The sequence below is a fragment of the Oryctolagus cuniculus genome, chromosome 1 (assembly GCF_051225735.1).
Source record: "Oryctolagus cuniculus isolate XC-2025 breed Fujian yellow rabbit chromosome 1, ASM5122573v1, whole genome shotgun sequence".
Lineage (NCBI taxonomy): Eukaryota > Metazoa > Chordata > Mammalia > Lagomorpha > Leporidae > Oryctolagus > Oryctolagus cuniculus.
In genome coordinates this window covers 69,844,278-69,870,510 of record NC_142867.1, presented here as the reverse complement: position 1 = coordinate 69,870,510, position 26,233 = coordinate 69,844,278, and the positions used below count along the sequence as shown (strand labels likewise).

General features: G+C 50.8%; 1 protein-coding gene across 24 annotated transcripts in view; it reads left to right on the top strand.

Moving 5' to 3' along the window:
* Positions 1 to 26,233, top strand: part of TENM4 (teneurin transmembrane protein 4) — a 1,939,017-nt gene that overhangs the window by 1,827,273 nt on the left and 85,511 nt on the right. For all 24 annotated transcript variants that reach the window (XM_089331772.1, XM_089331875.1, XM_070076074.2 and 21 more), the window contains 2 exons: positions 5,095 to 5,241; positions 18,571 to 18,787. In XM_089331772.1, coding sequence (XP_089187898.1) covers positions 5,095 to 5,241; positions 18,571 to 18,787 — 364 coding nt within the window. The remainder of the gene's footprint in view (positions 1 to 5,094; positions 5,242 to 18,570; positions 18,788 to 26,233) is intronic.

The window sequence follows — 26,233 nt, the reverse complement described above, 5'->3', positions numbered from 1 at the left end:
GCAAAATCTAGGTGTGAACGCAGCCCGCATCTGGCTGATAGTCTAAAAACAGAATGCAGAGACTTGCACCTTACAAGCTCGGGACTTGTTAGAGGAGAGTATGTGTTTCACAGTTCAAAGACAAGCCACCTTTTGTTCTTTGCTTTCCACTTGCATTGGTGGAGACTAAATAAACAATATTGACTCAACAAATACATTCAACTCCTTAATTGCCAACAGAAATGATCCGTGCTCTGGGAGTGCCTGTAGTCTAGCAAGGAAGCCATTAAACCATTCCCACGACATGATGGTTATGAGAGAGGAAGCCCAGGGGCCACTTAGCAAGGAGCCCCCCTGCCAATTCAGGCAAGGCTCTTGTAGATTGCTGAATTTAGCATGCAAGTATAAGGGAAGCACTGAAGGTGTCTTGAAGCACAATGACTTACCAGGATCAGGCTGGCAGTATTGGAGAAGAATAACTAACCAGAAGTATTGGGGACAAGGAAGCCGATTAGCAAACTGTTGCTGTCACCTAGGGAAGAGATACTGGTGACCCTGTCTTTGGAAGTAAATGTAGAGATGAAAAGGTACAACAGCACTCGAAAGCGAAACATCAAGAAAGGGGGTGTTGGGTACATGGCAGGTGTACTGTGGGGTCCCCTCACCACTTAACTAGAAGATCAATGCCAAATAGGCAAAGACCTGCAAGGCTCCCCAAAGCCTTCTCGTCACACCTGATGCTCTCAGCAACAGGGGCTTCTTTGCAGGCTTCAGCAAAGCACTGAAGGTAACGCAGTCCCTCGTCAGTGAAAGGGCATCATTTCTTAGAACAGTTGAGCCCTTCTCTACACCTCAAAATCACCTTGGTTTGGCTCTCGCATGTGCCTGGTGTGAGTCCTTCCAGAGGGGATTGTCACCTGGGCTCTCTGACCCATTAATGAGGTTCAGGGTTTGTGGAATGAATGAGCTTCAGTGGCGGGCCAGGATGGAGCGTGTTGCTTTAAGAAAGTCAGATGTCCCTACACGAAGCTCTTCTTGCTGCCTCCTGGGGATGTGATCGCCCCAGAAGCAAATGGCTGATGGGAGCGAACTTCATTCCACCCACAGTCCCTCTGAAACCAGTAGGACCGTGCAGATCCTCAGGGTTTATCTGGGTCACTTTGGAGAAACTGTGGATCAAGTGTCCCTGTGATCCCACATGGTGCGCTTACTCTGCCCAGGACACCTGCTCCTTCAGGTGGCCCTGTGCACTGGGTACCCTGTGCCCAGAGGTGCTCACAGGAGCAGGACATCCCAAAGGGCGCCTCACGGAGCAACAGATTACAAGGGTTATAGGAGAGAGAAAGAATTCTGAGGTCAAATTGGCAAGTTATGTTATTCCAGGGCCTCTTAGGGCCTTTAGTATGTTAACATGCAATGGGCCCCTTTAAGATAAAAACACAGGATGCAGGGTCTTCAGACTGACTGCCCTGCAGAAGCTTCTCTCGGAGGCCTCATAGGAGGGATTCACAAAGCTCGCCTGAGAAGCATTGTTTGAGATGATTATTAGACTCATTTGAAGTCCCTCCTGGAACAAAGCAGGGTATGGTAATAGAATGTAATCCTGGGCACCCCAGAATTATGACAGAGCCTGCCATCCAGTAAGTGCTGAGCGAGTAAAGTTTTGGACCTTAAGGATAGAATCGTCCAACCTGTGGTTGTTGTAGCCATCTCTATATTGGGTCAGTCATGCTGGAAGGACTTAATGACCATCTCATCCAAAGCCTTGTTTTATAAATGAGGCAGGCAGGCGGGAGGCACCGCGACTTACTCTCTGTCTCATTCACTCATCGATTCATTTCGGCACCGATGTTACACACATACATTGCATGCTTGCTACATACAGGCTGGGGATTAGGCCCCAAATTGCCCAGAAAGAGTTTGCATTTCTAATGGAGTAAAACATTAAACTAATGGCAAAGTCGATCATATAAGTGTACTTGGGACAGCATGCGAGGGAAGCGTGGGGTGTTAGGCCTGGCTGAGACCCACGCCCTGACATGTCACTGCCGCCCAGCGCCCTGCATTGCTGAGCCACGGGACCACGCCACTGGGTCACCCAGCTCTCTGTGGCAAGGCTTATGGCTATGAGGACCAGAGCTTCTGACCCAAACACTGACACAGTTTGGCCTAGCAATGGGTTATTTTCTTAAATGGTGCAAAATTAAAAGAAAGAAACCTGGTATTATTAATCACAGCCGCGAATTGTTGAGTGCCCACTTATGACACTTATTGTGATGAACAGTTGGAATATGTCATCTCATTTCATCCTCTCAGCGACTTCTTAAATTGAGACATTATCTCCATTTTACAGATGGAAAAACTGAAGCTTGGAGTTAAATGCTTTGCCAGGCTTCACAGGAGTAAATAAAATGGTGGTGTCAGGATTTGAACTCAGATCCATTCAGCTCCAGAGTCTCTTCTCTTATTACCTCATGTGGCTCTGATTAAGAATTTAGGATTAAATAGTGTGAAATTGGAAGAGCCCTGAAAATCAGAACCTGAACATTTTAACAAAGAGCTACTTACTTGAGAAATAATCCATGTAAAATACCAACCCAGTGGCCGGCCGTAGGGTCCCTCAGGGTATGGCAGTTGGCATTGCCATCGCTGTCCTAAAGCATCTAATGCAGACATTAGAAAAATCACAGTCTGTTTTTATAAATAAAGTTTTATTGGAACACAGCCATACTCACAAATCGTGTGAGCTGCTTTTGTGCTGCAGTGGCAGAGTTGAGTCCCTGCCACAGAGACCGTCTTGGCTCACAATAATCTATGCACAATCTGGACCTTTATAAAACAAGTTTGCCGGCTGTGATGTAGGTAACTGCCCCAGTTTCTTATCTGCCTTTCCTTGAGCCCTGTCTGAGACTTTGGGTACAATTTATGATATTATATGCCTTTCATCCATAGTAGAGAGAAGATGAAAATACATAGAAAATTCAGCTACTATATTTGAACTGGAAACCAGTTTTGTGCATTGTGCATATACTATGTTAATTTGACCTCCCATTCCCCTATTGTCTACATAACAAAACTGGGCTCAAAGGAATTAAATAATGCAGCTGACTCATCCAGCCACCGAGCAGTAGAGCCAGCCTTTGAGCTCGTTCCCAAGCTTGTGCTCTCAGTCAAAACCTGTTCTCTTCATCTTACCAGGGGCTGTGCATCTTACACCAAAAGAAGACAGTTTGCTGCCAGGATTAAAGATTGGACCCTACTTTCTCCAAGACTAATTCCAAATACAAAGGAGGCTTAGTTGAAAGCAAGTCCAAGCCAGATGAAAACTTTAAATGAGACTAACGGGGGATTGGAGGAAGCTGTGATAGTTTAGACCCCGAGGGTGGCTGATGTTGGCCTTCAGAATGCCTGGGGAGCCACCTGCATGTCACAGCCTCACTCCTGAAGCCTAAGTGGGCAGTTCCTTTCTTGATCACTTTTGGGGCAGGCATGCTGGTGGGTGCCCGTCTTTCCCAGGAGCCTTCCACTGTGCCAAGACTGCAGGGTCCACTTTGCTTCTCACCTACTGGAGGAATCCCTCCTAGGCTTGGTCTGCACTCTGGATAAACATTGCTTCCTTTGGATTGAAAACCCAGTGGCCAGATGGATTGATTGGTTGCTATATTGAACATCTCATGTGGAAATGGACATGTTCTTTTCTTTCCCTATGGAATTACAGTCAAGTATCAAAAGTCCTTGAAACAGTAAAGTTTTAGATTGTGATTGATCAGCCACTTAGTGAGTGACTACCTTGGGCCCTGTCTAGCATTGGATGGTTTCTTTCACATTTGTTCTCCCACTTAAGAGAAATGGGTCAATTTTTGTTATTGATGGCAGAAAATTTAGTTTGTAGCCGTATCTGTGACAGTTTGCTGCTCGTGGTAGTAGAACATATTGAACTTTTTAGCTGACAGTGTTGTCGCATCCCTCCCTTCCCCTGAGAAGTAGCAGGGGCAGGGAGGGAATGGAAGGTATACCCGTGGTGGTTCCCACAGCCCCTCAGAGAAGGGGGTTGACAGGTTTGTTCAAACGAGGACTGGAGGGAAGCCAAGTGGCAAAGAGTAAGGGATGAAATGAACCCTGTAACTTACTCTGAGATATTGCTGAGCCACAAACTCAAGGGGTTTGAAAAGGCGGTCATCAAAAACCTATAAATCTCTTTCAACACTAAGGACAACTCCCCCCACCTTAAAACACAGCCAAAGCTGAAGCAGTGCAGAGCCTAAGTGTTACCTGCATCATCTCCAGGGAGTTTGTGCATGGTCTTTAGAACACCTGCCAGTGACGCCGTGGGCATAGACCAGTGTGTCCCCTTGGCTAGACTGCGTGCCCCTGCAGGGTAGGAACTGGGTCTTACTCAGCTCTGCCCTGGCTGGGCAGGAGGTATTGCAGGAGGTATTGCAGAAATGACAGCAGAGATGCAGGAGGAACAAGGGAAAGCCGGGTGGCCCAGCCTGACCTGCCTTTGCACTCTCGAACAGCCCTGTCTCTTTCACGACAGTTACCAGGGTCCCTGTGGGTACACACTTCTTCCAAGTGTATTTGTAGACAAGGTGGTAAGAAAAAGAACCAAGCTGTCTTCCTCAGGGCAAAGACAAGTTGGAAATCAAAAAGGACAAAATAAATGAAAAGGCTAACGTCCAATCTAGTGGACCAAGGAACAAAAGTTGGAAAGAGTCCAGCCCCTGGGAGTGAGGCCCAAAAGTGCCAAGGGACAGGAAAAATAAACAGATGTTTCCTTGGTTCCAAAAAGCTGCCAGAGACAGGAGAGTGAGCAAGGAGCAAGGGTCAGGCTGAAAAGCTTTGATGGGCCTACGTCCACTGACTCCAGCTCTGGCCAGTGAAGAAGGGGTTGTGGGTTTGCACCTCCGACTGTGCCGCCTTAGCAAGTCCTTTCCCCTCTCTGAGGCTCGATTGTCCTGTCTGTAAAGTGGCAGTTCCTGCTGAGACTCGCCTCACCGGGTGGCTGTGGGCGTCCCCATGCTGATGGATGAGCTGGCACAAAGAGTGTGGACGCGTGAGGCCGCAGCTGGCCGGGCGCGAGCAGCCCTGGACTCCGTGTACTTTGTCTTGCAGAGGGCTGCCCTGGGCTGTGCAATGGTAACGGCAGATGTACCTTGGACCTGAATGGATGGCACTGCGTCTGTCAGCTAGGCTGGAGAGGAGCTGGCTGTGACACTTCCATGGAAACTGCCTGTGGCGACAGCAAAGACAACGATGGAGGTAGGGCTCTGGCACCCTTGGGCTCCAGAGGGTGGAAGATGGAGGGGGGTGGGGCACGTTGCTTCGTTAACAGGCTACCAGCTGTTCATTTGGGGCCTGCAGGGCAAGAAGAAAAAGCAAACACGTGGCCTAAGGCATGAGTGCACATTGCTAGTTGTTTCACTCTAATTCATGAAAATGAACTAACGTAAATGAAATCTGTTGCGGCCCCGCAGCCGGTAGAGAGGAGAAGGCATGTGGAGGGGCTTTTCAGCCAGTTGAGCAGTGGAACGAGCTGCCTGGCAGAGTTAGATTTGCCCCGTGCTGGAGACGGATGGGAAGCAGTCACCTGGTTCCGCATCGCAGAGGCTGCCAGGGCTGCTGCTCCCTGGGAGGGAGCCTACGTTGCCTTCCATCAAGGGTTCTTCTCCGACTCGGGTGGTAACCCTGACCAAGTTCAGCACGGGACACCTTCGCCCCCACCCACTCTCTCACTGTGAGTTTCTAATAGAATTTGCCTCTACTTTGGATTTTTTTCAAGTAGTAGACAGAGTCCAAGGAGAGCTTGTCTTACGGAAAGTTCGTTAGCTGAGCGTCTATAGGCCTGGGTTCTAATTCCAGTTTTTACATAGATCTCTGTGTTTCATTAGGCAAGCTATTTGATGTCTCTGGGCCTCACTCTCCCTGTTTATAACGTGAGGCGATCGGACCATGAGGATCCCTGGAGTCCCTACAGTAGCCATAGTGACAGCCTTCATTTTTCTGTTGTCTACATTTGGACAAATGCAGCCACAGTGGGCTCTGTTTTTCCACCTGGAAGACAGAATAATGCTTCCTGATTCTAACAGTCTCGGGAGATTATTGAGAGAATAAAAAGGTAGAGATAGGAAGAAAATCAGAACCGTTAACCAGTCCTTTCTAATCATCACCCCGCACTTGGCCCAGTCTGTGTGTGTTTATACAGCTGCCTTACATGTATACCAAGGGACCCTCTAGTGTGCTACACAGAGTGAGAAATCAGCTGGCCAGAAATTCGGCGTCTCTGTCTTTGATAATCTTCTACTTAGAGTGATTCTGAACTCTCAAAGCACCCTAAGAATTCAAAAGCCAAGTAGGGGCTGTTCTGATTCTTTCCCTCATTTGCCTCGGGTTGGCTCTAGCAGCCCAGAAAAAAGCTACTTAGGACCACTGCTTTTTGCCGGAGCCAGCCTTCATTCAATCCTTCTGCCTGCCGCCTGACTCCAGCGGGTGGGTCTGATGCACCCAGGACTGGGCCCTCCATGGAACTTATGGGCATAAGCCTTGGTAGCCAGGCAGAGGCTGGAGGCCTTGTCCTCTTCCTGCGCACGTCCTTTACTCAATCTGAAACTGTGGCGTTCGTTAATTCTCATGCTCCGTATGCATGCAGAATTCCTCGAGTGGAACCAGTTCCTGTGCGGGGCACGGAGATAAATGAGTCCTGTCCCTGTGCTCCAGGAACACAAATGGGGGAGAAAGACCCAAAGTTAAGTGCTAATGGCCTGTGTCAGTGCTGTTGGGGGAGTAGGAAAATCTTTGTCGAGAAGCTACCGCGAGTGGATGGAGCTTCCTAGAAGCGGCAATCCAGAGATCACCCTGGCCTAAGGCAGGGCAAGGAGGGGATGGGTACCAGGTGTCCTTGACGTCAGGCAAGACAAAGAGCAAGCATACTTGCTCTTCACGGGAAAGACGCATCAGCCTAAATTATGGGCCTGACTTCCTCCGCATCCCCTTTCCCCTTGCCTGTGCGCGGGCTCGGTTCCAAGGACGAACAGTAACCTTCATATAAAACAAGAGAGGGGGAGAGCAACCACGCCATGAAGTCATTCCCTTCTCAAGGGTCCAGGGCCTTGGCCAAAGCCCTTGAACAGCTGCTGAACATCTGGACAGCAAAAGAACTGAATGTCTTTGGGAAATGTGAGGAGTGCATCTCCCCCCGCCCCCCAGGCACACTCACAAGAAGAGGTTATAGAACAGGTTCATTGATTCCCTCACATGAAACACAATACCGGCATATCCTGTTTGCCATATTTCAGAGCCAGCCCCCAACACCCCCCAGTTCTGGAACTCACCGGTGTCCACATGGGGCCTGGGCACACGAGAGCCCCCTGCCCCCTGCAGCTTCGGTAGGAGAAAGAGCTCCTTGTGATAGGAAATGGGGCGATTCAGACCCTGGGGGGAACAGATCCTCCTCCAGCTGCTCCAGAGACGAGCCAGAAGGAAGGAGAAAGAAGAACCAGAAAATCCTCCCTTGTGAGAGCGTATCCTTCTTGCCTTTTGGGAGCACATTATGGCCTGAAACGAGCTTGTACATAGTTTCAAGCAAAGCTGTACGTTAGCACCATAATGCGAGTTCACCCCTCACTGGACAAATGATCCCTGACTGTGTCCACAATGCCTCAAGCCCTCCCCAGGGACCCGGGACTTCAGCGATAAATAAGCCACCATCCCTCCCCTTGTGAGTAGACGGACAGAGAGGTGCGGGAAATAGTAGTACAATGGAATAATTGCTGTGAACAAGGAATCCGCTGATACTCACTGATGGTGCCCGTGTCTGGGCATCATCCTGGGAGCTGTGAGGCGATCCTGTCCCAGGGGGCCTCCAGGCCAGCCCCGAAGATCTCTCATGGGTCATGATGCCTGGAAGTACAGTCAGCTGGGGAGGCCAGATTGCTGAGGGCCCTTGGTGTTGGGTTCTCTCAGTACAGAGGAGGGAAAGGTGCAGAGGGCCCTGCTTGTCAGTGGCACAAAGGAGACCACTCGAGGCAGCGGACTATCCCCAGGGGCCACAGGGTGCAGTCTCCACACCCTGGCCCCTTTACCCTTCTGGGCCCTGGCCAAGCAGGGACAGTTTCAGCAGAGGGAGAGCCAGGGTGGGCTGTGCAGGGAGCACGGGATGAGCTGCACTTAGGTCTGAGCTATTTTCAGTGCAGTCGGACCCACGTTTGCCGGGCCCCTGCCGTCTACGAGGCCCTGTGCTCCTTTCTGAGGGGTTAGAAGGCCCCGTCTTTCTCCCCAAGGAGTTCCCCGTCACTTGGAAGAAATTGTCATCCAGTGGCTGCATGTAATGGGGGCCGATGAAACGGAGCTTTACTCCAACCGCAACATGGGGATGCAGCATCCGCCCAGATAAATAATTCAAGATCTCGCTGGGCGGTGCTGCTGGCTGATGTGAATCAGGAGCCTGAAGAAGGAATTCATGGGGTTTAAAGCTGAGCAACAGGACTGAACGGTACATCAGAGAACCAGGACTTGAACTCCCAGCTTCCACTCCCCTGCATCCAGCGAGAGGGTGTGACATCCTCCACGTTGCACTCACACAGGAAGTCAGGGACACAGCCTGGAGTAGCCCTGAAGATTCTAGAGCCCCTGCACATGGCCTTGTGAACGGGGGGCACTGCTGCCTTCCTCTCATGAGCGCCCCTCCCCACAGAAAGGTAGCATGGTGCTGACTCAGGTTCCAGTAGGCTCAGAAGTGCCCCAAGGCCCATGCGTGTGTGACAGCAGCTTGTCTGTCACTTTACAGCCTGCAGAGCAGTGGTGCCTCCAGCCACCAGCACTGTGAGGTCATGGTATTCGTATCCCCTGACTGTATCCTTATGATGAGGAGCCAGCAGCTCAGGGAGCGTTTTGTCCAGTTGCTCCAGCTGAGTGCTATCAGAAACAGCCAGGATCTGTGAAATCTGGCCACATTGGAGCAGCTCAGGGTGCCCGGGGCCTCAGACCCATTGCTCCATCGTCAACCCCCATGGCTCTTTAAGTTATCTGACAGCGCCAAGTACCTCTTCTTTCCCGATTTGCTGGGTGTAAAGTGACCTTTCTCAACTTAAACTTGAATTTCAAGGTCCATTAAGAATCCTGTTCCCATGTTTCTAAACTGTGAGATGAAAAAAACAAAAAGATGCTTGACAATATGGCAGGGTTGGGAGTAGCTCAGCCGCTTGTTTTTGTTTTCACGTTTGGTTGTCGTCTAGATTTAAAAGCGAAACACAGTCTGGCCTGGCAGCGACCCGGTGTCTGCCAGTCCCCGATCCCCTGCAGGTGCAGGCCCCTGCATCCTGGCTTCCCCCTGGGCTCTGAGTGCTGAGGTGGACCAACGGGGCAGACCCAGGGCCCCGACTCGCCCACTCAGTGAGCTCCTTCCTCATGCCCTCGTTGAGGACGAGGGTGTGCCCTGTTCCCACCCTAACTTTGTGAAGCCCCCTAGGACATGCTGGCACGTGCGTCTTCTCATTTGAGACATGTTCCTTTCACGCCCATTTCAAAGATGGTGAACTTGTGGCTCAAAGATGCTAAGTGACTCTAAACTGGGGCTATTAAGACCACCCTGGAAGGTTGCTAGGAAGAGTGCACGCTATGCATGTAAAGTGCACAAGGAGCGACGTAACACAGTGACTGCAAGTACCGGGTCTGTGCCCACATTGTCCACGTTGACATCCCGGCTCCCTTGCTGGCTGGGTCTCTGACCTTGAGGGAGTTACTCAGCTCCTCTAAGACTTCCTCCATCTCCTGAAAATGGCAGTTTTCTCTCCTGCCCCTCTGCGCCTGCAACTCCAGGAGCAGGGCGTTTATTATGAAATAGCTATTCATCTGTTATTTTTAAATTGGAGTTATGTTCCCTTTATCATTTTTTAAAAAGTTTTTTTTATTTTTTGAGAGGTAGAGTTACAGACAGTGAAAGGAAGAGACAGAGAGAAAGGTCTTCCTTCCGTTGGTTCACTCCCTAAGTAGCTGCAATGGCTGGAGCTTGGCTGATCTGAAACCAGGAGCCAGGAGCTTCTTCCAGGTCTCCCACGCGGGTGCAGGGGCCCAAGGACTTGGGCCATCTTGTACTGCTTTCCCAGGCCATAACAGAGAGATGGATTGGAAGAGGAGCAGCTGGGTCTACAACCAGTGCCCTTATAGGGTGACAGTGCTGCAGGCAGAGGATTAACCTACTGTGCCACAGCACTGGCCCCACTATATCATTTTACATTTTCCTTTTTCTTATAATCAAGTATCTTGACCCTTTCTATTTTCTTTATTAAAATGTGTACTCTAAACTGTTACATGTTCTTTGCTACAATGAAAAAAATCCAAATGTACACAGAGGCAAATAATAGCACTCGTTCAGAGGATGCTCCTAGGTCCAGGCCCTGTGCCAGAGGCTGTGTGTGTGATCCTCAGCCCTCCCCAGGGGAACGCTCTGAGTGTGTGATCTCTGGTCCTCACAGCAAACTTGCAAGGCAGACATTTGCATTCAAGGGAACTAAGGCTCGGCAAGCCGAAGTGATTTCCACACAGTTGCACTGTGGATCAGTGGGGGAGCCAGAAATAGGTAGGAATCTGTGTTTTAAAAGAGGAAGCCAGGATGCAAACGCCACTGGACCTTAAACTACCAGATCTCATTGGAGAAAGGATCTTTAAGTCCCTTCAAGGTATGCTAATCTCTTTAGTGCTCTTGACCCCAGGAAAAACCATCATGGGTGGCAATTCAGACAACAGAAAGACGTGACTAGGAAGGAGAAATTTCGGGAAAACTGAGAATGAAGCTCTCTGCTCTCTTCTCCCCATCTCCCTTTGCTGGAACAGGCAGCTCACACGTGGCTATAGCATTGGTCACCCTTCACACTCTCTCTAAACCATTTTCTCATGATAAGAGACAAGACCAGCATTGACCTTTAAAAATCTTGTATTCCAAGGGGCAGATATAGATTTTGCAAGCCTTTGCGGGTTGGGGAGGAGGGGAGAGGCACAGAATTTATTCTAACAAATGACAAAAACTTCTCCCAGATGCACGCAGAACAGAAGACACATCCCACCCTCTACCCACTCCTCCCTGGGGGCTGCTCACAGCCTGACACCAGACAGTTCTGTGGCCAGACAGCAGAGGTCAGTGAGCAGATGTCGATGGGCTGTCCAGCCAGCAGACAGACCACAGGTTTGGTGTCCACTGTCCATGGGAACTCCAGTTTAAGGAACCCTGGAAACAACCACAAGCTCAAGAGTTTACCAGGCCATAGTGTTCCCAAACCTGCCCCAGCCCACACCCCCAGGCTCCTTTGGGCTTATCCTGCCTGCTAAGCCTCTGTCTTCCAGGAAGCCCCCCAGCCCCAGCCTGAGCTGGGTCCCACCTTTGGGCCTCCACAGCCCCACCAGCCCCCTTCCTGGCACCCTGCTGTCCCTGTCAGACCCTCTGCACAATCCTTTGGAGGTGTGACTGTGTTAGTGCTGTGTGCCCAGGGCCTGGGCACAGAATGAACATAACAGGCTTATGCCCCATGCTCCTTTCTAAGGAGAGAGATGAGTTCCATCACACCCCGTGGTCCTCACCAGGCCCCCCCAAAATTGATTGAGCTGTTTCATTGAGGCATAGTCATTCGTGCATTTGCCCAACAAGTAAGTGGCTCACTGAGCGCTCTGCTGTGCATCTGAGATACGCAGACAAGCCAATTGCCATCCCCATGGGGAGGGACAGGGCTTGGGGAGCAAGAATAGCCAAAGCCTTGCTGTAAAAAGCTGTGGACAGTGGGGTTGTGCCCGCCAGTCAGATGCATAGGGATCCAAGGGACCAGAGTCCCAGCCGACCACTTGCAGTAGCAGTGACGGTCAGCAGAAGACCCCCTGCCTTCCCATGGCCTTGAACGTGGCTGCAGAACTCCAGGGAAGAGCCCATGGTGTGGGAATGACACCACAGTTCCTCTATGTGACTTACTCTGCAACCCAGGGGGCTGTCGGTGTGTTGAGATGAGAGGTGCTTATCCTGGTTTTGTAAGTGTGAATGGGGGTGGTGCAGGCCTGTGAGGGATGTGCCAAGACCTGACAGGCAGAATGATAATCCACAGCAAGAAACCTGTCTCTGGGCTTTCAGACGACATTTCCCTCCTCCTCACCTGTCTGTCCTGGTTCTCTGGGTCAGCTGATACCCACCTGCAGGCAGGCGCTGAGAAGCAATACAAGAGCAAGTAGCACAGCCCTGTCCTTGAGTGCAGAGATGGCAACAGAAACAGAAGCTAAAATTCTGTGCACCTGCAGCCTTTGAGCCCGGGGGTCCCTCAAGTTCAAGCTCAGGAGTACAGAACCTCGTGGGAATGTTTCACTCAGTGCCCCAGAAAGCTGGTCCTTTTATTTTCATGTCTGTTCTGCTTTCATTTCTGCCATCCCCTTGTCCCTTTTCTTCCTTCGCCTTCCACTCCCCATCAGAGGCCACCCCCCAGGGGGAGGGGCCACAACTGCACCCACCCCCACCTTCAGGAGCCTGAGCAGCCTTATGACATTTCTTCATCCTTTTTGACTTTCACATAAGAGGAGGGGAACTTTCAATATTAGAGAAAAAAGGAAAATTAGTGGTAAAAATTGTTCCTCCCCTCCCCCCAAGAAATTAAGGGTTACAAAATTTGAAGGAAAATCCTCTGTATTTTCCTGATTTTTTTTCATGCTCAGTAAATGAGGTCTCTCCATGAGGATAGCAAATCCAGTTATACATTGCATGATGACACTTCCGCCAACCATGCACCATGTGTACAGCAATGGCCCCTTAGATTTGATGGCCTGGTGCAGTCAGAGCTGTGTTAGATCGTGTAAGTTCACACTATGGTATTCACACAGTGAAACTGCTCAACAATGCATTGTTCAAAACATACCCTTGTTGTTAAGTGACTCGTGACTACACACGAGCCTGGACGGGGCGTAAGGCCACCAACCAGTGTGCAGTGTGCGACGAAAATATGAAGCACTTGAAATGCGAATGCTTCCAACCAGCCCAATCCAGAGAATCCCCAGAACAATTTCTTGATGATTTCTCATCTACCTCCGAATTTACTCTTCTTCCAAACGTGTCACCTGTGCCTAAGAAGATGATACTGAGAAAGACTCTGTCTTGTCAGAGGGCCTGCCACATGCACTGGTTCAGACAGCCACGGGTATGTTTGAAAACTCAAAGAGGGTTTCCCACAAAATCAGGGCTTGTGAACTGCCTTTAAAAAAATTTCAGGGGACCCTTCATATTTTAAACGTGTGTATCTCATTTAAATATAATCATTGGTCATTTCCTACTCAAGCAAATATTGAGTAAATAAATGATCTGGAGGTGTCCACATAGGAAGGCAGAAGCTGACCAAATTCTCGGCCTGGCATAAATCGGTGTAACCTGAAAGCATGCCATGAACGACTCGCAGTGCCCATCTCTCCTGACTGCACATCTGTGTCACAGCTCCATTTCAGAGGATCCAGATACGCGAGTCCCCAGAGGTCCCCACCACTCCAGTGTACATGTGTGTTGCTGTGGTCATGTTTATCCACGTTCAGTGTGCATCCAGAAATGCGTGCAGAGGGAAGCGCCAATGTAGGGCCCAGTGGCAGGTCTGTGACCAAAATATCTGTTCATGGGCGGTACCTGGCCAGGAGTTAATAGTAACTGCCGCTTACCAGGCACTTACTTACGAATTGTCTATCATGCTAAGTGCTTCACACCCGTGATCACACTGGTCCTCACAGCATCCCTGTGAAGGAGTTTGGTGGTTTCATTTTAAAGATAAGAGAACTGAAGCTCAGAGCTCTTGGTAGGATTTTTATTTCCAGCAAAATGACCAAGTAGGTCATCACAGAAACCATCTGACCACAAAGCACTTTGACTTGTTTTAAAAATTTAGCAGAGAAGAAAGGGGGGTTAGAGTGCCCTGGATTCCAGAAGCAAGATGAAGCTGAAAGCCAGAGCAGTGGGCACAGGAACTGTGGTACATTCAGCATCGGGAGACAAGGTGCACCGAAGTGGAGAACTGGGGCTGGGCCCTGCACAAAGCAGGGTCCCTAGGAGGCTGCAACTCGAGGGAGACCAGGCCTGAAAGCCTGGGCCTGCTGGACCACAGGGGTGTCACTGAGGCATTCCTATACCCTGGTTCTCGGGAGTGGGGGTGGACAGGTCCCCTGTGAGACATGGAACCTATGCCTCAGAACATACTAAAATCTAAACTTAAAAACCGGAAGGGGGTGTGCCAGAAATTTAGCTTGCTTCTTAAGACACTAGTTAGATTCCCAACTGCAGCTCCTGACCCCAGATTCCTGCTAATGCAGACCCTGGGAGGCAGCAGTGATGGCTCAAGTCATTGGGTTCCTACTGGAACCTGGATGGAGTTCCCAGCTCCTGGCTTTGGCCTCCCCCGAGCCTCAACTACTGCAGACAGTTGGAGAATGAGCCAGTAGATGGACTCACTCACTGGCTCTTGCTTTCTCTCTTTTTTCTGCCAAGCAAATAAATAGAGGTCCTCGAATTCTGGGCTAAGAAATCAACCTGAAAAGTGGCCTTATGCCACTAGTACCCCTAGAATAACAGCAGAAGTAGCCAGAAAACCCCTGTGAAGGGTGAGTTCAATTATGCAAGATCCCATAGTAAACCACACCCCCTGGAGTTGTCAATCAGCATCCTAGAACTCACAGAAATGACTGACCATACACTGCAGACAACACCTACAGCACCCAAGAGTTGCACCACTCCCAAAAACTTACCTGGCTAAAGCCAAGTCTAAAGTCAGTATGTTTTAAAATGACATCCGATAAACTGAAGCAGAACCACCATGGGGCTGCAGCAAGGTGCTATCAAGAAAGAAGCAAGCAGTTTTCTCAAAGTTCAAAATCGATTATCTAGAAATTGTGAAGTGTGGCAATTTAACAACCCGGACTTCACATTCAGCAGCAGATCAGACACAGACGAAGGAAAAATAAGTGAAATACAGAGCTGAGGAAGTAAACCACTTTGCAGCAGATAGAAATTCAAAGACATGACAAGTGGAAGATGCTTTTAAGCTTTTAGTCGTATTCCTGAAGTCGTATTAGAGAGAAAGAGGAATACTCAAAGAACTCAGGACAGAACTTTCCGGAACTAATGAAAGACGCGAATCCTAATTAAAAGACCCTGGTGTGTTGTATCACTTGCTGTGTGCGGCGTGCACACATGCTGGGTCAGCCTAGATGTTCTTCCTTGGAAAATCCTTGTTTCTCTGTCATGAGACTCCCCAAGGGAGCTCTCTCTGTCACACGTGGTGCAGAGACAGATTGGCGAGTCTCGAGAAGCTGCTCTGGCCTGGATCAGTCATTCTTTGGTTCCTGAAAGCACCGTGGAGTACAGGCTGTGTTGCAGTCCAGGTCTGGGCCCTGGGATACTGACCCGAATCACACAGCCCCTGATGCTCAGGTCTGGGAGGGAAGACAGAGGAAATGGAAATTACAGCGTCAGGGACAGAGCTGCATGACGGAGCTGCCGGGCTGTGGAAGCGAGTGTGGAACAGGCGCGTTTTCCGTGGGATTCACAGAGCTCTGCTCCCAACCCGAGAAGGAGTTCCTGGAGGCCTCCCAGCCTCAGGGGCCGTTTCAGACCTCAGGTGGAACTGAGTCACAGTTGGAGTCAGCGTCTCCCCTCACTGACCTGGCGGCCTTCCCCCAGGTCCTGAGCGCTGTGTGCCTCTGGCACCTTCTCTCTGCAGTGAAGGTGATGACAGTGGCTCTTCGTGGCGTGGGAGGATTTAATGACACGTTTCTTATCAAGTATTTAACACTGTGCCTGGCACTTCATTATGCTGTGCTTGATCCTCCTCCTCCTCATCGTTTAATGTGGATATTAATAATAACATGTCCGTCATTCCTGGCCAGCCTTCTCCCAGGGCTAGAATGCAAACTCTCCCCACCCCGCCCCCCAACAGGAAGTAGTTCTTGCCAGGTGCCACAGAGTGTTTATAAAGAGGTGAAAGACAGGCGTCCAGGGACTGCTTCGGTGGTAAATAAGAGCAGGCAGGAGCTAATAAAATTTCAAATTAGCCATGACTTTTCACGGCCCTTCCATTGTGCTGGCTGATTTAATGGTCAGCGTCCCCACTCGCTGGGATTGAATAATGGGGCATTTCTGCAGTAATGGACGTGGCCGCTGAATCTGCCATGTGAACATCAATAGCAGAATGCAAATAACCCTCCACCTGGGCTGTAATCACGTGTGTAAGCAGTGTCTGACCGGGGCAGCCCAGGAAGATGCTGTGGAGCCTGCTGGCCACGGGGAGACAGGTGCTTTGCCAGACGGTTGCAACTGGGAGCTGGCCCGGCAGCCCCAGGTTGGGACCTGGAACAGTGGTGGGGTGAAGCGAGCCCATTTGCCCACACCTCAGAATAAAGCAGGCAGGTGAACAGAAGAGGATTTTGATGATTCATGTTCTAGGTTCAGGGTCAAGGTCAGGGTCAGGGTCAGGAAGGGAGCTACCCCTTACTAAGCACTGACTCTGTGTCAGCTAACTGTGCTAGGTTGAAAGGCATGCTAGACTATTTTGTTTATGTAACAAATACTTCATGTGACACATACTCTTCCTAACCCTTTTAAGAGACATGGGAAACTTGGGCTAGAGAGTTTAACTTGCCCAAGACCGCATAGTAGGAAGTTTCAGAGCTAGGGTGTCAGGGACAGAGCTGCCTTCCATCACTGTGCTGCCTTCAAGGATGCCACCAGCTCCTGAGCACCAGGAAGGAATGTAGGAGAACAAAAGAGGAATTTTTGTCCCTAAGCTGGGTTTCAGAGCAGTCAGGGAGCTTGCCAGGCCACACAGCTAGTAAGGAGGACCAGGTTCTGAGTCTAGCCAGCACATAGTCAGTACTCTGGTGGTAGCATCTATATTGTAAACTCCATAAAGACAGAAATGCAAAGGGCATATCAGTGTTACCCCATGTTACTGAGGAGGGGAGCAGCAGTTTGTCCAGGGCCTCTCTTAAGGCAGTACCAGAACTTCAGGCCCACCATGCCAGCTGCTTAGGACTGAATTAAGCTGTGGTTTTTCTGGCTTTTGTGGCATTTGGTCTCATCTCCTGCTTCCATTTGTACATCAGTTCATCCAGTTTCATTCATTTGTATACCAGCCTTGTTTTAAACACATCCACTAGAGCAGGCGTTTGCATACTGGGATACCCACATCCCATGTAACTAAGCACCTGGGTTCAAGTTCTGGCTCTGCTTCTGATTCCAGCTTCCTGCTAATGTGCATCCTTTGAGGCAATGGTGATGGCTCAAGGCATTAGTTCCCTGCTACCCATGTGAGAGGCCTGGGTTGAGTTCCCAGCTCCTGACTTTGGCCTGGCCCCATGAATGGGAGATATTTCTCCCCACCACCACCACCACCGACTCCCTTCCAAATAAATATAATACAAATTGTGTTTTTAAAAACTAATCTAAAAATAAACTGTAGTAAATACTGAGGGTACCACAGAGATGACCAGAACAGATATATGCCCCCAGAGCAGTGGAAAGTTTGCCCCAAGTCCCAGAATTCACAAGCAGTAGAGCCAGAGTTGGAACCCAGGCAGGATTGCATCTGAGTGGTTTCTGCCCTCAGAGCACACAGGTGTAACACGGGGCTTTTCCTTCTCCCCCTGGATTTCTTATCCATTGGAGCTTTTCTACTGGGTGCCTGTAAAATCTGTTATCTCATAGAATTTCATTCTCGGCACTTTGGGAAGATGGTAGAACTGTAGTATGATTTGTGAGTGCTGAAGAAACCTATGTATATGACAAAGGGAGTTCCCTGCTAATGGCAACACACAGAAGGCAGGGCTGGGGACTGTGCCTCGGGCCGCACAGGAGCACAGCGGCTGGGGGAGAGGCTGAGAATTGCATACAGGGCCCTCACCAGCACTGCCTCTTCCTCACCCCCAAAGCCAGCCAGTTACCAGGTCTTGTAGTTCCACCTCCTAAACGTCTCCCAGAACCTTCTGCTTCCCTTCCTTTCCACAGTTCTGCTCTAGCCTAAGCAACCTGTATTTTCCCACCTGTGCAAACTCAGCAGCACCCCCCTCCCACTCCTGTCTGGCCCCAGCTTCCTCTTAGGGCCTCCTCCAGTTTCAGTCGTGCCCATCAGATGAAGCCACCCCCTACCGGAGACCTTTCAGCGACTCCTAGCGTCCGGAGGTTGAAAGCCCAACTCCCTGATGTGGCCGTCCAGGCCCAGCCCAGTCTGCAGCAGCCATCCCAGCAGCCTCCTCGTAGCCACTTCTCTCCCCTTCTGAGCCCCAGCATTGGACGTTATCATTCAGATGTTCTTGTGTTGTCACACCTCTGGGCTTCCAATATTACTCCTTCTATCTCTGGGCGGGGGGAAAACTCAGGCAGACGCTGGACACTTACTTGTCTGTCTCCTGCTGGACAGGTGAGCTGGGATCAGATCTGAAGCACCTGGGTCTCCTTGGTGCCCAGCTCAGGCCTTGGCTTGTATCAGCCCATGGTGAAGTTTTTAGTGAATGGGATGGAGAGTGGAAATGAATGAAGGCGTCTGGAAACCGTGGCTAACAGCACAGTCATGTAAACCGCATGCTCTGTCACCCCTACAGACGGCTTGCTGGACTGCATGGACCCTGACTGCTGCCTGCAGCCCCTCTGTCATGTCAACCCCCTGTGCCTGGGCTCCCCTGACCCACTGGACATCATCCAGGAGACACAGGCCCCTGTGTCCCAGCAGAACCTCCACTCCTTCTACGACCGCATCAAGTTCCTCGTGGGCAAGGACAGCACGCACGTCATCCCCGGGGAGAATCCCTTTGATGGAGGGTGAGTCCTCGGCCCCAGCCCCAGGCAGTGCTCTCCCAGGGAGAACCGAGTCACCACTGGGGCCGTGTTGGGGCGGGTGGGGCGGGAGAAGGCCAGGAGGGTGGGCACTGAAGGTTCCTGGTGGAATAGCAGGGGGAGCAGAGACGTCGCCTTGGGTAACCCCATATACGAAACCACCAGCCAAGGCATTTGGAATTTTTGTGAGCGAAATCACCTTGTTCCTGCTGGATGACAGGCGGAGAGACAGAAATGAAAGGTCCCAGGGGAATCTTGGATCATCAGTTTTTCCTGACCCTGCAGTCGCTAGACAATCTGAAAGGCTTCAATGCCAATCTCCCTCAGCACTGATATCCAGAAGACTCGGCTAGGCCCAGGATGGGGCGAGGGGCTGTCTGCCGGCGTCCCAGGCCACAGGCCTCTGTGCTTTTCATCTTTTAGTTGTGACATCCGCAGAGCAGTTGTTGATTGAGGGCTGCTCTGCACCAGGGGCTGTGCTGAGATCACAGAGATGAGTTAGAACACAGGCCTGCCTGTTGGCCACTCAGAGTCCACTCGGGAGACAGAAAAGGGACAGTTACTGTGGGACAGGCCAGGAACGTGCTCCCAAGAGGAGCTACTCCTGGACAGGAGGAAGACCACACTGGAGGTGCAAGTCTTGAAGATGAGAAGTAATGAAATCGACAAGGGGTGAGGAAGGTGTTCCCAGCCTAGGGAAGGGCTGGCACAAAGTCACAGAGGAGTGAAGGGGCGCAGGAACCAGGAAAATAGCCCCCTGTCCTCTGTGCTCCGCATCAGGACACAAAGCTGGATGAGGTATCCGAGAGGAGGGATCCTCGTGTCTTTTCCGTGTCTCCAGTGCAGTAGCACCTCCTGTGGACAGAGCTTTCTGTAAATGTCAGCCCAGTTCATTGAACAGTAACAGACTGTGTACCTGCTGTGGTCATGACCTCTGTGCCAGAGAGCCGCCCCCTCGGGGACAGTGGAGTGGCAGAGGGAAGTCCTCGGAGCTGTGGAACTGATGGGAGTGAGGGATGCTGGTGAGAGGGGTCTCCTTCTGGATGCCTGGGTGAGTGCTGGTGCTTTCCTCCCCAGGCTGAGGACCTGAGTATAGGAGCAGGTTTGGAAGGAAGGTGCTGCCCTCCACGTTGTGCATGGTAAGGGTGAGGTAGGGACAGTGCTTGGCAGGACAACCAGGAGGAAATGCATATGTGCAGTTAACAAGTCATCTGGAACTCACCCAGGGATGAGGGTCGAGAGTGGTTGATTCAGGAGACCATCAGCAGACAGGCAGTGGTTGAAATCGTGAGTGCACAAACACTTGCTCCAGGAGCATGCATAAGTGGGGAAGAACGGGGAATCAAGACAGGGTCATGGGGCAGCTCTTACCCTCCCAGAGCATAAATGAGGATGCCAAGCAGAAGGCCTCCCTCTGTGCGTGATGGAACCAGAGGTTCCTACAGAGGAAAATGTTGCTTGCTCAGCCTTTCTTGACTGGGCGCATCTTGGGATCTGATTAGGGCTATGGCTTGCTCACTGCCTGGGGGCTGTTCTGCTTAAGGGATGCCCTCACCATGCCTGCAGAGCAGTGCCTGTGGGGACATGTTCCCCATGTGTCCTCCTGGTCACTTGCTCAGTCTGCTAGTTGAGCACTGTGACTCGCTGTCAGACCTGCACGGGAATCCAAGTGTTGCTGCTCTGTTAGGTCTTCCTTGCCGTGAGGATCCCATCAGGGGTAGAACTTGACATGCCTGAGCTGGGATACAGGGACTGCTTGGCAGCAGGGATGATGGGGGCCTGGAAATCAAGCCAAGTTGGGCTTCAGATCCCAGCTGTGCCGCTTCTGGCTACGTGGCTGCAGGAAGTGGCTTACTGCTCACATAGTGAGTCACATACATGCCTTTCAGCCTCCGTACGGGACCCTCAGGAAAGCGCTGTCCTTTAATCATTGTACCACTTAGTAGTCATCCAGGACACTCACAGCATCTTCAGAATGTTCATGAAACATGCATATTACAAAAAAAAAAAAACTATGCATAGATTTCAAAAATGTTTATCCCAAAACAAACATGTCTTTTAATTCTGCTCTTCAATGGAGTTTTTCAAGTACAAAGAGGGTGAGAATGGGTCCAGTAGCTGTTTTCTTAATTTTGCATCAGCATTCAGAGTCCAGGGAAGCTCACTCACCTCACCTGCTGAAAACCCCATTCCAGATGAGTGGCAGAAGCAGGCAGAGAAGTCAGCTCCCAGATCACTGTTTATACACAGGCCACTTTCGGTTAAATTAAGTGCACTGTAAAAGCAGGGACTGTTCATCTCTCCACACCAATAATACTTTGGGCATGGCCTGGAATAGAATACTTGCTCTACAGATGAATAGGTAATGGAAGCCTCCAAAAGGTTATTATAAAAGTGTCTTGCCACAATCATTGCGCCCCCCCCCCTCCCCCATTCTTGCTGCTCCAGATGCAGAAGAAACAGCTAGGACAACGGATCCCTGAAGCAATCCCCAGGAACATCCTTCCACATGACTAACCAGCCTCGCGGTGGGAGGATGCACTCTTTCCATTAGACTACCTACTTGGTTCTCCATTCTCTCGGCCTGGGCCAGTAACACAGTGCTTATTTTGTGCAGCTGGGATAAAGTGAGCTCGGTGACCATACTTGAGTTGTTGCTTTCTTTCCTCTTCTAGGAGAAAGTGTGGTGGAGAGTACCCACAGTCCCAACCCTGGCTTTACCTCCCTCTAGTGATTGGTGACCTCCGGAGGATGCTTTAACCTTGGTGCAGGGCCACCAGATATAAATGGGCAACAGCAGTTGCAGTTTCGTCGAAGTCTTTGAAAAGATTAACTTGCGAAAGCATGTAGCCCAGGGCTTGGTACCCATTAGATGGTCAGTAAACAGTGACTTTTATAACAGCTGTGTGCCAGGGTGGAAATAGCACAAGCCTTGGGAGCAACCAAGCCTGGATTGAAAGGCTGTGGTACCCACTTTCTTGCTATGTGACCTTGGGAGAATTCCCTGATGTCCTCTTCTGTAAGATTGGGGTGATAATGTCTCTGTCACAGGGTTGCCATGATGATTAAATGGGACCCAAACATGCATGAAATCCTCAGCCCAGTGCCTGCCCCACAAAAACATGCTTGCTAATTACCTGACGATGATGGTGATGATGATGATGATGTTGAAAAGAGCATCTGGGGTACACATTTGGCACAACAATTGTGACACAACTTGGAACACCTACATCCCATATCTGGTTCAAATCCCATCTCATCGACTTCCAATCCAGCTTCCTCTTAATGTGCACCCTCACAGGCAGCAGATGATGGCTCAAGTACTTGGGTCCCTCCTCTGCTGTTTTCCTAAGCACATTAGCAGGGAGCTGGATAGAAGTGGAGCAGCTGAGACTTGAACTGGCATCCATGTGGGATGCCAGCACTGCAGGCCATGGCTTAACCCACTGTGCCACAGCACTGGCCCAAAATTAAAAAAAAAAAAATAATGGGAGAATGGCTTCCAACTTCCTTGACTGGCAGTGGAACTTGAGAGGGGCCCGCCCTCCAGAGAAGCCCAGTAGTCACCCAGAGAGTAGCCAGGCTTAGATTGTTGCATCATTATTCGAGGAAGGGAAATGCGGCCTTCTTGCCAGCCAGATGTCAGCCAGGATCCTTGTTAGAGAAGACTCCAATGGCCCCTGTCCAGAGAATAGAATTTCTGATGGGCAGGCAGACCTGACTCAGTGCCCATGTGTAACTGAAAGACCACACCCCATCACCTCCTGCACGCCACATGCTGCACCACAGTTTTTAGTTTGCCTGGGGTCTCACTTGGCCTCCACAAGGCAGGCTGTCACCCAGAGCCCCAACGGCATTGCTGAGACCAGCAGGAAAGGCAAGCCTCTGTGGGTCACTTCGTCATGCTGTAGTTGCCCAACTGCAAACTGGGCCCAGGGCATGCCGGGACCTCTGCTGCTGGCAGCAGGGGAGGGTGAGGAGTTCAAGGCCAGGGCTTGGAATTGGCTGGAGTGCCCTCCAGGGGTGGAAGCGAGTAAGGCAGTCCTGGGCACCCAGAGCCTTCCCAGGAACCCATTCCCACAGAGGCCTGATCCCACACCTGGATGCAGAAGTAGGAGGCTCCCCAGAGTGACATGGGGCGTCTCATGCCACCGTACAGCACCCCAGCTGGTGCCACTGGCACTGGAGCAGGGGCAGCCTGAGCGAGAACGGGCAGCGGCTCCCCAGATGGGAGGGCCCCAGCCAAGCAGAGAAAGAGAACCGACTCAGAACTGCAGCAGACGTGCTGCCAGATGGACCCTGAGCAAGGAAGGCCTCCCTCTGGAATTCTGTCTCACTCGTCTGCATCCCCAGAACCCAGCACACTGCCTGTCGCAGAGCAGGTGTCCAGTACAGGTTGACTGAATACAGTAGCCCTGTCCAACAATCCGCCCCTACTGCCCCCAGCTCCACATGCATGACCTCAACGGATCCAAAGTAGGGAGGACAGAGCAGGCATGGGTACCTCTGTCACCAGGCTAGGTGGTACCCTGGGTGCCTGGGCCCCATCTGCCTGGTAGCACACCTGTCCCTCACCTGGAGCCATGGAGAGAATACAATGAAGGATATTGAGATGCGAGGGCAAGGACTAGAAGCATCTCCAGCTGGATAGAGATATAGCTGTAGAGAGCGGAGCTTGGGCTAGGTCAGCCAGGAGAGGGGAGCAATGTGAGACATCTCCCAACTGAACCCTGGAGGCAGAACTGATTCCCGCCGATGGTTGCAGCTGTTGTCTTGGGAAGGACTAACTGGGTCACTGAGGCTGGGCCTGGGGCGGCCCACCTCAATGCATTCTGTGATTGCAGCTGCTGGGCAGGAGAGCAGAGTACAGGAAGAGGTTCTGACAGCTGGACCGCCCCCACGCCATTTGAACCTTCAGAATGCATCTGAGGACCTGGTATTGGTCTCAGAAACAGCGTGGTGTTGTGAAGTCTAGCTGGGCTCCTCTGTGCCTGATAGATATTCAGCCCACTGCGGCAGGTAGGTGGACGTGGATAGGGAGCTGTTGGCTGAGCCCAAAGAGAAGAAGCTGAAGGAGTCTGAGGGACTTCCAGGAAAGGTAGAATGGGGTCGGTGTTGTGGCATATGGCAGGGAAAGCCAACACTTGCAGCTGCTTCAATTCTAGTCCAGCTCCCTGCTGGTGTGCCTGGGAAAGCAGTCAAAGGCTCCTGTCACTCATGTGGGAGACCCAAATGGAGTTCCTGGCTTTGGCCTGGCCCAGCCCTAGCCTTTGCAGCCATCTGGGGAGTGAACCAGTAGATGGAAGATCTCTCTCCTCCTCTCTCTGTTGCTCTGATACACACAAACACACATACATAGTTACTTACATACATACATAGGTAGATAGGTAGGTAGGTAGGTAGGTAGATAGGTAGGTAGGTAGATAAATAGATAGATAGATAACCAGAGTACTTATCCCAAAGGAGGCAGAGGATCACGCCCTGTAGACAGGGTCAAATCCTATGAGGAGCAGGCTCAGAGAGGGACACAGCTTGTGTGTCCCAAACACACAGATTTGGTGACTCTTCCCAGCCCTTCTTCTGCCCTGGGTGTGAAGAAGAAGGTATGCATCTGACCCCTTTGCTCTGGGGACTCTTTGTGGGTCCCAGGCCTTCTTGGTCATTGGACTTATACTCCCTAGTAGCGGGGATGGCCTGGGGTCAGCCACAGTCAATGACAGAAGGAATCAGGGAGTCCTTACGGCAGTCTCTCTGAATACCTACAGAGAAGTACGGGTGAAGTGTTCTGAGGGCTCACAGGCAGGGCCAGCACTCCCACTGCAGACATGAGGGTGCTTCTAGAAGTTCATCAAAATGGAATGTAAATGCAAGTTTGTCTTGCTGCAAAAAAAAAGAAGTCAAATATGCATATGCAGAAACTTCTAGAAATTCATGGAAAATACTTATTAATAGGGGAAAACTGCATACCTTTCAAAAAATTGTTGCACCCTAATAAATTTGCATGTAATTCCATTTTCCACAAACTTCTGGACATGCGCTTGTGTCTCTCCCTGAGCCAGTGCTGCAGGAGCTGCCGCATGTCCAGATTTGTTCATTCAGCACACAGCTCCGGGCAGTCTCCAGATAGGCCACAGGAAATGTTATCGGGAATGAGTGCAGGGACGAATAAGCAAATGAATGGAGACTGTGGCAGGAGATGGCCTCTGGCCTGAGACAGGATTTCATTGAGGAGAGGTGGCCATTAGAACATTGCCTAGCAAACTGCAGGCCACAGCACCTGTGTATCAGCAAATCTCTTTAGTAGGTCAAAATTATTTTCTTGTCTCTTTAAGAAGTAAATACAAATGAAATGGGGGTAGAATAGAATGGAAAATATCAGCACAAGACTGTAAAAAAAAAAAAGTGTTCCGTGATAGTTGTCTCAGGGTACACATGTGTTTGCATATGTATGTGTGTATGTGTGCATGTGTGTGAATGTGTGAATGTGTGAGTGCATCTTCGCACATGTGTGCATGTGTGTCTCTGTGCCCATGTGTGCGTGTGTATGTGCACATGTGTGTATGTGTATATGTGTGTGAGTGCATCCCTGCACATGTATGCATGTGCATGTGTGTGCACATGTTTGTGTGGCCAACTGGCTAAGCTCTGTGGCTTCCTGAGGAGCCAGGATGAGCAACAGAGTGGCTTTCTAGCATGCTCGGGAGTGGAGAGATTGGGACGTGGCCAGGCATAATTGTGGTGACAATATTTTCCAAATCGAAAGCTGGGAGTCAGGCTGTGACATTTGAAATCCAGATGATCTCAGGATACCTGGGGTATGTGATCATGCGTGGTAAGCCAAGGGGCTTGTGGGAGAAGGAAGAGCACAGGGCAGTAAAAGGCTGGGAAGGTAGATTGGGGGCAGGGAATAGAAAGAGCCAGGCTCTCCCCTGTTCACACACCAGGCAGGAGCATCTCATCTCAAGCAGGGCTGCGAGGTGGCCTAACAAAGAGGACAAGTGACGCGAACGCCACCGAGGCATCAGAACTCCTTACAGCACTTCTCGAGGGATGGCCTTTGCAGGGATATGGAGAGCAGGAGCTGGCAAGAGACACAAACAGTGGAAAGGAGGGAGGGGGCGATATCATCTGTATCCGCCTACTGCAGGTCTGAAGTTGTATCCTGGCCCTGGTGGCACAGTAGCTATGGTAGTGCGTTTGCTCCCCGTCCCAGCCCCACCCCAGGCCTGAGACAGCCCTCAGAGATCTCTCTGCGAGGCCAGCAGTGGAGACCATCTAATGGACTTCAAATAAACACCGACTTCCTGACAGCTGGCCTCTGAGCAAATTTATTATTGAATTATACTCCTGTGTTTTCAGAACAAGCTGAGCTGACAGGCTACTCCCATCAGTTTAAAAAAAAAAAAAGAAAAGAAAGAAAGACAGACAGAC